The sequence below is a fragment of the Megalobrama amblycephala genome, linkage group LG1 (assembly GCF_018812025.1).
Source record: "Megalobrama amblycephala isolate DHTTF-2021 linkage group LG1, ASM1881202v1, whole genome shotgun sequence".
NCBI lineage: Eukaryota > Metazoa > Chordata > Actinopteri > Cypriniformes > Xenocyprididae > Megalobrama > Megalobrama amblycephala.
In genome coordinates, this window is record NC_063044.1 from 51,871,709 (window position 1) to 51,883,475 (window position 11,767).

General features: G+C 32.8%; 1 protein-coding gene across 2 annotated transcripts in view; it reads left to right on the top strand.

The window, feature by feature from the left end:
• Window positions 1-10,981, top strand: part of LOC125274010 — a 30,518-nt gene extending 19,537 nt beyond the window's left edge. For both annotated transcript variants that reach the window (XM_048200022.1, XM_048200013.1), the window contains exons 4-17: window positions 46-153; window positions 605-691; window positions 856-948; window positions 2,522-2,593; window positions 2,719-2,832; window positions 3,136-3,270; window positions 4,936-5,019; window positions 5,215-5,313; window positions 5,398-5,481; window positions 5,607-5,702; window positions 7,909-8,007; window positions 8,368-8,396; window positions 8,496-8,534; window positions 9,745-10,981. In XM_048200022.1, the coding sequence (XP_048055979.1) occupies window positions 46-153; window positions 605-691; window positions 856-948; window positions 2,522-2,593; window positions 2,719-2,832; window positions 3,136-3,270; window positions 4,936-5,019; window positions 5,215-5,313; window positions 5,398-5,481; window positions 5,607-5,702; window positions 7,909-8,007; window positions 8,368-8,396; window positions 8,496-8,534; window positions 9,745-9,885 (1,280 nt within the window). In that variant the 3' untranslated portion in view covers window positions 9,886-10,981. The remainder of the gene's footprint in view (window positions 1-45; window positions 154-604; window positions 692-855; window positions 949-2,521; window positions 2,594-2,718; window positions 2,833-3,135; window positions 3,271-4,935; window positions 5,020-5,214; window positions 5,314-5,397; window positions 5,482-5,606; window positions 5,703-7,908; window positions 8,008-8,367; window positions 8,397-8,495; window positions 8,535-9,744) is intronic.
• The last annotated feature ends 786 nt before the right edge of the window (window positions 10,982-11,767 follow it).

Consider the following 11,767-nt stretch of genomic DNA (forward strand, 5'->3'; position numbering starts at 1 on the left):
AACTGTATGACCCGGCAGTAATTTTGTTTTAATTCTGTTTCACAGGTTACTCTGCTTTACACAGTATTGTGTTCATTCTCTGTGTCATTGCATCTGCATCTGCACTTCTGCTGACAACTCTATGGTATAAAATGCACAGACTGCAAAAGACAAGTATGTTTGCACAAAAATTATTCTTAATTGTTTATTTGTTAGTAGGTTTATGGCTTTATGTGAAAGTATAAAACTTGTTAAATAGGGTATATGTTGAACGTCACATGGTTAAGGTAATCATTGAATCTACCTAGTGCACATTTTTATAGGCGTTCCATTAAATATCTGAACGGTAGTGTGAAGAAAAATTTAAAAGTCTTTTAAATATCAATCTGTATATGCAGGGGACATCAATTATGCCCATCTTGGCTCCTCACTCCTTTTAAGTTATCTTGAATAAAACAGCTAATTTTTCATGAAGCACATACAAAAGACGTAAACCGGATGCGATCTAATCTGTTTTACAGAAAACAGAAGTTAGATTGCGCATAACCCCTATTGCACTAATACAGTATATGCTAAATAATTATTTAAATAATTAAGCACTTCTGACTGAAGTACTTCTCTCTAGATGCAGCCCTTCTCCTTCAGATCTCTTCAGTCTTTGTACCGAACCTCATTATGTTTTTTGCCTTCTGGTTCTGGGGTGTTATTGAAGGTCAGTATTCTACTGGAGATGATTATAACTGATGAGGAAACTGGCATTGCCTAGTCATGTCAGTTTATTTTTGTTTTTAATTGTAAAATGGGTCCATTCATAGCTTTGTAGAACAGAATAAATAATTAGTGTATCCTCTGTTTGTTTTTTTCTTCTTTCCCTAGGGTTTCTGAGTGAGACTGTTGCTTGCTGTGCTCATTATATTCTGAGGCCCCTTCTGCTGTTATGGGTGTCTCCACATTCAGAACATTTCCCAGGTTTGTCCATTTTAAATCATTTGTAGTTCGGAGTGTCTGTTTATACCAAGTGCAAATAGCCTGGCTTGTTGGCAGAAGCTATTTAGAGTAACTGCGCCCACCAATGTCTGATTGATCCAGACAAAATTACAAAAGAAACCCGTCTGATAACAGGATCAGTGGCGTGGAGAATAAGTTAGAATCCGCCTTTTACCAAACTTTTTTCCTTTTTCCCATTGCCTATTTATGGAAGCCTATTTTTCCATATGCTATTTTTCCATATGTTAAATGCTCAACATGCTCTGGTAAATCATAATGACATAAAAAAATAAATTTTTTGATATAAGTAGTCATAATTATGAGATGAAAAGTCAAAATGATGTCTTTAAAAGTCAAAACTGACATACCAATTAAAAATCCGAAGTAGACATAATCAAAATTATGAGATTAAAAAGTCATAATTATGAGATAATAAAACACTGAAATTATGAAATGTAAAGTCACGAGATTATGAGATTGACAGTCAAAATTGACAGTAAATCAAAATTATGAGATTAAAAATCGTAATTATGAGATTGAACACTGAATTGACATGAAAAAACAATTACGAGATCAAAATTGACTAACTGAAATTAAGATTTAAAAAGTCATACTTAGGAGATAGAGGAAACTATAACATAAATCAAAATTATGACACTTATTTGAAGTTATGACAGTCAAAATAATGAAATAAAGTCGAAATTGACTTAAAAAGTCATAATTATGAGATAAAAATCAAAATAATGTCTTTAAAATCTTAATTGTGAAATACTAATTCGAAATTGACTTTAAAAAGTTGAAGTTGACATACTAAGTCATACTAAGTTGACATACTTATGAGATTAAAAAGTCATAATCATGAGAGAAAATGTCGAAAGTATATTAAAAGTCAATTATGAGATAAAGTCCAAAATGTCATACTATATCAAAATTATGAGATTAGAAAGTCATAATTATGAGATAAAACGTTGAAATTGACATGGTCAATCACAAGTTATCATATCACAAAATTGACATACTAAGACAAAGTTATAACTTAAAAAGTCAAAATTATTACATTCTAAATTGAAATTAAGACTTAAAAAGTTAAGACATACTAATTTGAAGTTATGACAAAGTCGAAATGATGAAATAAGTCGAAACTGACTTAAAGTTATAATTATGAGATAATAGTCATAGCTATGACTTTTTGTCATAATTTCGACGTTGTATATAATATGGTATTGCATATTGTTTTATAATATACTACAATACACCAAGGTGCAAATTGTATCTGCCACTAAAGTATAAATAGCATCTAACAACTATTTATTCCCCGTTCAAAGAAAATACTGCTATTTTCATTTAGTGTAAATCTGCATTTTAGTTTATCAGTGAGTTGCTCAAATGAGTTGATTTGATGATTTTCAGAATTTCCAGAGCAGATCTTTGTCAGTAAATGGGCAAAAGAACAGAAAATAAATGTTTCTATTTCTGTTTCAAGTGTTTGCTTGTTTGTTTAGTTACATACATGAATCATGATATGTTTTGTAGTTAAGACCTTTTTTGTTTACAGGCAATCGTAAAACAGCGATTCACTGCATTGTTCATCTACAATATTCCCTCTTTACAAACGTTGTTTATTCAGGTAAGCAAATTTGAATATCGACCACACATATTATCATAAGTGATATTAATACTCTCATTAAAGAAACTTGAAAAGGTTTCAGTTCAAGTTAAGCTCAATCAACAGCGTCTCTTTCTTTGTCCTAGTTCTTTTTCAGTCTTTCTGGGAAAAAAGTCTGAGTTATGAACAATCTGACAGAGTCCTGATAACAATCCTCTTTGCAATTATGATTCTGATATGCATCACGAACATCGTTTTCTGTAAGTATCACTTCATTCAAACCTTTATTAGAGAAATCTAAACATTATATGTCCTACATTGTCCACTTGATTTTTATTGAGTGCTGGAGACTGTTAGCTGGAGAAAAACATGTAAATCATCAATAAACTTCAACAACAGAATAAGCACATTTTTGTTAATAATTTATTTCAGGATTTTATTCATTGCTGGGCTATTCTATACTCAAATTGTTCAGCCCAGTGAATTTCTCACTCCCTCTTGTTGTACTGTTTATTGCACTTTCGTGAATCGATGTTAATTAAATTCCTGTTTGTTTGATGCAGTATTGGCTGAACTGATTAGAAATAAAGATGGCCGTATGCGTGCTGTATTAGACCTCGTGTCTGATATCGGCCATGATGTTCTGCCTCCGTTACAACTCATCTTCCTCTTCTACGCTTTTGGAGCTGCCAGTGGAGGTGAGACGTTTTTATAAACATTTGGATTCATTTATGTCAATTAAATTTTTTTTAGACAAACTGTATTCTGTAAAATAAATTAATTAATTAATTTTAAAAAATACTGTAGCGTATTTCAGAGAAGATTCAGTAGTTTTGCATCAACTACTTGAAGAAACTATAATACACCCTTGAAGACAAAGAAGACCATAAATCAGCAGAGAATGATTACACAAGAAAAAGAGCATTACCAGCTTCACTTATTACTAACCAGATTTACTTTATTTCTGTCATTCGTCTTCAGTTCTTGTTGGAAATTAACAGAGGTTTAGATGTTGATTTTTTTTTTTTTCTTTTATGTTTGGTCATCATTATGGTGATCAGTGTTTGTTTTAGTTGGGCAGTTTGACTCTTGGATTTTTATGTTGAGTTTATGGTCTTTGTAACAGTGTTTACCAAAACACATAATTAGTTGCAAAGAAAGCCAGAAACAAAGATGAACAGGTGATTTAGTTTTCATCATCATAAAGTAGAATAATTTACTAATCTTATTCCTGACCAAAAGTGGTTATTTGTTATTAATAGATTATATTTACCAACAAAACTTTCTTGCAACAGATCAGACTGAATCTAGATTTTTACATACATTGTGGATTTTTTTTCTTTTTTTTCCCACACACAGACATCAAGAATCAGCATATGAATCATGCTGCAATGCATGCTGGGAGCCACCATAGTATAAAACTCTCAGCATGATCTTTTTCCCATAATGTATTAAAAATCTAAATTCAGAATGTCTGACCTGTGGTGAGAAAGAATTGTTGGTTAATAACAAATAACCACTTTTGTTCAGGCAATAGATTAGCAAATTCTTCTACTTTATAATGTTGAAAACTAACTAACTTTGCAGCAAATTATGCATTTTTGGTAAACATGGTTACAAAGACCATAAACTCAACATAAAAAGCCAACTAAAGGAAACACTGATCACAATAACAGTGTTCAATCATTTTCAATAAAACATCAACATCTAATCAAACATATAAGAACTTCTGTAGATGAACGACAGAAATAAAGTCAATCTGGTTAATAATAAGTGAAGCTGGTAATGTTGTTTAATCATCCTCTGCTGAGATCTTCAGAGATGTATTGTCTTCTTTTATCTTCAATTGATTTCAGGCTGTGTGGCTTTGTCACTTGAAATTGTTTCATTTTCTGAGAATGCAAGCATGATGTTGGACCAACATAACACCATAACATTGATTCAATGCCATTAACATTGATTTTTTTGATAAAATTTCTTGCTATCTGGGTAACTTGATTTAGTTCAGATAAAAGCCTCTGCCATATAAACATTTAACTTTTGTCTTCATATTTTAAAATTTAAAAGTAAATGCATAATCTAATTCCATTTTCTAACATTTTTAAAACCATTCAACATTTTTCCTTAATTTAAGGAAAATAGGTTTATCAGTGATAATGAACACCTTAGATCAAACTGGCCTACTAAACGAAAGCTTAATTTATTGATCTGTAAATCTGCATAAAATCACAAAATCAGGGAAAATGAATAAAAGGCAAAACAGCTGAATTTCGTTTAATTTTCTGAAGGATAAGCAACTCACTAGTAAATAATTTCATGTTGACTGTTTGTTTCTAAAGCCTATTGTTTTTCTCTATATGCAGCGCTTTTTGTTGTTGGAGTTTTTCCACTGTTCCTAACTTTGACCAGATATAATTGGAAAGATGCATGTGTGGAAAGACTGGAATGTAAGTATTTAATGAATTGTGTTTCAACTGCATCAATAACTGATCTTAGATCATTTAATGACAATCCATTTATCTTAGCACTACCTTCGATGGTTTCAAATGACTTAGTGTTGAATTCATGAGCTGTTTAATGAGCATTTTTTGTCAGGTCTAAGATGATCCAAAATGATCTGCATTTTTTTTTGCATTTTGCAGGTTTGCGCTCGGTCAGGAGAGTTGCGTGGATAAGTTTCATGATAGTGGTGAACACAATAATGGTCTATTCATACCTGATAGCACTGAAAAAAGAAAAAGGTACAATAATGGCTACAATTACATTAAAAATGTCAAATTAAAGTTGACACTGTAAAGTCTTAATGTTTTTTTTTCCAATTGTAGATTGTGAAGGATGGGTCTGCGTAGCTGCATTTCTTCAAGTTCTCTGGGGAATTGTGGTCCTGAAACACTCATTTGGTGACCTGGGTACAGTATCAATTAGTCTTTAATAACTTCTGCGTATTCTGTATTTACATTTATTAAACATGGCTGCAACCTTTTTATTTCATACCAGTTTTGTGTTAATTTTATTTTTTTTATCTGCCTTACAGATCTTCCTTTTAGACACATTGTGCACATTATTGGATCAGTTGTTGTTGTTCTAGTCAACTCTTTTGCATTGATGACCGAACTGTTCTTGAAAATGGGTGAGTTTTAACATCACACTGAAAACTGAAAGGAAGACTTTAAGGTTTAAGGCCCTGACATACTCACGGCAAGGTTTTATTTAATTCTTCGCTTTGGGTTAAAAAGAAGTTAGAAATACGTGATCAGTGATATACTGTTAGCAAATGTCCTAACACCATCCAGCAACGTTTAGATGAATATTTAAATATTTAAATTGAAAAAAAAAAATTTAAATGTAACTTTTCTCTCAATAACAAAATTAACAAACTAAAATTACAGTGGTGAGAAAACAGCAGTTAAGAAAGCATCTGATCATGCTTTACTGTATTAAACATGAAAAACAGTGTCAGTGTCTCTTTAAATTATAATTACAACTTCATTTTTTTTACTATAATGTGGCTCTCCAGTCTGTTCATGCTTTTACTCATGGACGTCCGACCGATCAACAGACCATAGACTGTAAAAAAAGATGGACGACGCAACGCCGCTTCCTTCCATTGTAATGAACTGAATGTAAAACGTACGACGATGGACGTTGACATGTTACGTAAAAATGTCAGTTTAAATAAATAGACTATATAAAATATACACCTATAAAATAATAGGCTATTCTGTTTCTAGAGCAATAATATTTTTGAAACAGCAAATTCAGTAGATAAACTCAATATAATATGCCACTAGAAACAATAATTAGCACTTGTCCTGCTAATTATTACACATAAAAATAATTAGTAACTGCCAGATAACGATCACCTGTTTTTTGTCCCGTCATGGCTAACGTTAGACGTGTTATCCAGAGATCCCAAGTCTCCCGGAAGTTCCGGGAGTCTCCCGCATATTGATAGCGGCTCCCTGATGCCCGCAAATTAGTTAAAATCTCCCGGAATCTAGAGCGAGCGAGCAAGAGCGCGCATAGAGACTGTGTTTCAAACCAGCGCGCGCACGCCAGAGAGGGAGAGGGAGCGAGAGAGAGACCTTGCGTGTGTGTGTGTGTGTGTGCGCGTGTGTGCGAAGCGCATGTATGACAGAGAGCATCCCGAATGGCCTTTTTCGGCAAATCAACCAATCAATTATCAGTGAGGTGAGTTGACAAGTTTCATTTCATGTGCATATTATTCAGGCAAGTTGCCAAGGCTACATGAAAACAACAAACTCCTTAGACCTGTTTAAAGTTGCAATGGAAAATAAATAGTATAAGCAGCTTATATAAATAGTAAAAGTAATCTACATATTTAAACATAATTAACGAATAATTGCATATGCCTAGCCTATAGCTCCTTCCTTTTTTTTTTCTTTTTTTTTGGGGGGGGTACCTCCCTGAAATGACTTTTTGCAGGTTGGGATGTCTGGTTATCTTAACTAATAACATTTATTAATTAGCTTATAAAGCCCACATTTAACGTTACCAAAAAACAAAAGTATACAAAAAACGTTCCTGTCTATCTAAAAGAAACAATACAGTACTTAAACATAAAGAAGACAGTATGAATCTACTTGTAAGAGTTACCAAAAAAAGCTCAGTGATCCATCAGATTCTGTAGGTCGGTTAGGACAGTTTACTGCTGAACAACTCCTTTTGTAGGTGAGAAAAAACACAGAAATCGAAAATTAATAGTTAGTTATATATCTTCAATCTCTCCTTGAAGCTCCGACAGTCCTCAGAGAAGCTGTCAATCACAACTGTCAATCATGACGACACGCCCTGTTTCTATAGCATCACATTGCTAGCTAAAATCAAACTTATCACAAAAACGAACCATTGAATATATATCAGCGTGATAACAACTACCTTAAATGACCAAAATCATCTTTCGGAAAATTTTATTTGACTCATTCCCGTTCGTTTTAATGGAGAGGGTGGGATTTATGACCTATGCTGCATCCAGCCACCAGGGGGCGATCAAAGAGTCCGCAGCTTCACTTTTTTAGGACGTATGAGGCACGCAACAGACTGAATAGAAGAAATGAACCAGAGAAGATTTCCATGTCAAAGAAGGCGGAGCTTTGGGGCCACGCCCACTTATCGCATCATCACCATGGTAGTTCGAAGGTGTTTTTTTCCAGAAAGTTGGCTTCAAACTCCTGAAACGAACACAAAATGAACATCGTTTTGGCGTGAATTGGTTCAAAATGACGTCACACCAGTTAGTTCTTCGATGCTTGAAGTATATCGGGGCCTTTAGAGTGATCAAACTTTGTATTTACTGTAACGTTTTAATTTCACAGTTAATGGTGAGCGTGCGATGAAGGATCTGAGAAAAGTTGTCTTTTCCTCTGAATGCATCTTTGCATCATTTGTGCTGCTGTTAATCATTTTCGAACCTTGTGAGTATAAACTATATATATGTATAAACCACTAGTTTAAATAACATTGAAATCTAATCGGCTGATCTTTAGTTTCTCTGTGTGTTTCTTTATTTGTTATAAATCAGGTGTTTAAAAGGCACTGGGTCTGTTTATTTTATTTTTTCTGTACAACCAATAGCGGTTTGAGAAACCTGTCATTATTTTTGGTGACACTGGTGCTGCAGGTCATTTTTGAAGGTGTAGGTGAATTAATAGCTCTTTCTTTTCTAAATCCGTGAATCAGTCATTATACAGTCTGGTGTGTGTATAGCAGTGGTGCTTAGTTGAGAATGATCAACTTCACAGTGATTCACTAAATATATTTCCCCCTTTTTTCAGTCATTAAAAAAGTTCAGCAGCATTTTCAGGTTAGTAATATACAGTATATATTTAAAGATTTAATATTTATTTGATATTGATTGATATGAGATTTACTTCATGTATTTAACATCTTTTCCCAAACACAGAATCCAGTGAGCAGATCGCAGCAGAATCCCTCTTCTCAGGTGAACATCTCATATAACGTTGTATTTATTTGCGATTTGTCACCAACCTGCATTATAGATGAAATTATGATGCACTTTTAGGTTCTTCAGACAAGTAGCTTTAAGTTTATAAACAACGAACAAAATCAGTTTCAGTGTTTATACTGCAAAAATGATTTTCTCACTTAGTATTTTTGTCTTGTTTTCCTTTACAAATATCTAAACTTTCTTAAATCAAGATACATTTTCTTGAGATGCAAAACGACTGTTTAAGTGAGTAAAATCAAAGGGTTAGTTCACCCAAAAATGAAATTTCTGTCATTAATTACTCACCCTCATGTCGTTCCACACCTGTAAGACCTTCATTCATCTTCAGAACACAAATTAAGATATTTTTGATGAAATCCAATGGCTCAGTGAGGCCTGCATTGCAAGCAAAACAATTAACACTTTCAATGCCCAGAAAGACATATTTAAAACAGTTCATGTGACTACAGTGGGTCAACCTTAATGTTATAAAGTGACGAGAATATTTTTGTGCGCCAAAATCAACAATATTCAACAATATCTAGTGATGGTCGATTTCAAAACACTGCTTCATGAAGCTTCGAAGCTTTACAAATCTTTTGTTTTGAATCAGTGGTTCAGAGCGTGTATCAAACTGCCGAGGTGTAAAGTCACTTAATTTCGATCAGATTTTCAGAAATCAGCACTTTTTTTTTTTTTTATGTGATTTTTGCTTCTCAAGTAAATCTTGATTTATAGATGTTTAGATATTTGTACTGGAAAATAAGACAAAAATACAGAGGAAGAAATTAATTTTTGCAGTGTGAACTGGTCAGACATGTAGCAGGTTCTTGAATATACAATCTCAAACACATCATTGTGCATAAACACAGTTAAATATAAAGATACCCAGCAGACGTATGTTTTTACTCATGCTCTGTCTCATTATTTAAATATATGTTATTATTAATTGGTCTGTGAATTATTATCATTTGTGTCAGACTGACTTTATCTCGATGGAAAAGCCCTGCATGCTGTTGGAAACGGGGTGTTTCAGCCTCATACATTACTTTTAGTTACCTTTTATCAATTCATTTTAATGAACTGGTAATATAAAACCACTTTTTTTCTGGGGTGCCAGAAGAACTGAAAAGTGTCACAGTCAAGTGTTTGTAATTTCATCTTTCAAGCAATGTTTAACTCATGTGTCTCCTCTTGAATACAGAATGAGGCCATGTCTGATGATACTCCACATAACCCATCAAACCAGAACCAGAATGCAGCACAATCATTTGAGTTGAGACCGATGTTAGAAACTGAAGAACAGGAGGTTGGGGGAGATAGAGACGGAGGAGACGCAGCCTGATTCAGTCCAACAATCATTGCATTGAGTCAATCTACCAGATTCATCCACTGTTTACTCAAACATTCACAAGTCCGTTCAGTGTTCTGCTTAAAAAATTTGTGTTATACTTAGGTATTGTGTTTGTTTGTTGGTCATGTTGATAGTGAATGCAAATAGCTGCAAATGAATCAGAAGTCTCACACATTCACAGACAATAGCCTTGCAAAATAAGGTGCATACATGAAGGTTTACTAATGTGGTCCATAGACTGCCTGTATAGACTCGAGCTTTGTGCTTCAGTAACTTGTAGATCTGCATCTCCTCATTGGACACCCTACAACATCTTCAGATAAGCAGCTGGTGGTGTCAGATGTTTCTCTTGCTTATATGAACACTATCAGATACACTACATCAGTCAGTGCTGAAACACAGCCTCATGTTCAGAGGATCCACAAATACAGCCTTATGACTCTCTTTGGTGCTTTAAAGCAAAACCTGTATAAATATTTTACCTTTTATATTTCATTTATATACAATATTGGGCACATATGGTGTGTTTTCTTGATAAGTTGCTGCCATGGACTGTGAATATGTCTCATGGTTCAGTATTTCCTCATGTCACTCTTCTCAACAATTCTCTTTATTTGAATATGTTACTCATTGTTACTCTTGCAGATCGTGTTTCTGAGCATGCTTTAGAAAGGCTTGGTTATAATATGGAAATATGGGCACTTGTGTGTTATTACGTCAAGTTTCTGATGTCAGAAATCCAAGAATGAGCCATTGTAGAAGTTTACTTTCAGTAAATGCTCTTTTTTAGACTGGATCAAATGTTTTGAGTTGTGACAGATTGTTTTTATAATACAGTGAAATCAAAGGGATCTCTACTTTGTATATGTATATAGAGATGAGCCAGTATTTATTTATTTATTTTTTTAATAAATTGTATTTTTTAAATTTGTTGCAAATGTTAATGGTGCAAACCTTGTTGACAGCGTTTTGTTCAATAAATTCAAATAAATGACAGCAACAGTTTGATTGTTTTTACCTGCATTAGTTCATCCTCACTCATGGTTTCATTGTGTGTTTGTTTGGATCTGTTGGACTTTTACAGTGATGACAGAACTGATGCTAAAGACGAGTGAGTTCATTTCTGTTATAAAGATAGTCTATGCAAAGTCATTATGGTTCATAATAAATATTGTCTCTAATTTATTAAGTAATTAAAATGTTTTTACACAATGTCAGTAGCTAATCTTTAGTCTTTTGCCTCCATGTTTTATGACAGAAACAGTAGATTGGAGAATATGGGCACATTTTAAAGGAAAAGTTCACCAAAATTTTTTTTTTTTTTTTTTTTTTTTTTAAACTCTCGCTGTTTATGAAAACTATAAAATGACAAATGTCATGCTAATACAGTACATAACTGATTTACTAGTCAAAGCAGTTAAGCTAAAAATGCATAAATTTAAACTGTTCATGAAAATGGTTATATCTAAACAATATATAGAGAAGGTTCTATATAGAATCTTATAGAGTTCTGTCAGGTGCGTCATATATATAAAAGCTTTTATGGGTTCCGTCATGGGATCATTTCATGGATTCAATTTTTAATTTTAATTAAATTTTATGAATTAAACAGGTCATATATTTTATCAAAAAAATAAATAAATAAATATATATATATATATATATATATATATATATATATATATAACCCATTAAACATGAAAGTATTATGAAATCATTTAAGACATTTATATATATATATATATATATATATATATATATATATATATATATATATATATATAACCTTTTTGGCATAAAGTAAAAAGTAAACTTACAGAAAGCGAAAGCACGTGCAAAGCGATCATCTGTTAATATAAAACATATACAGTTG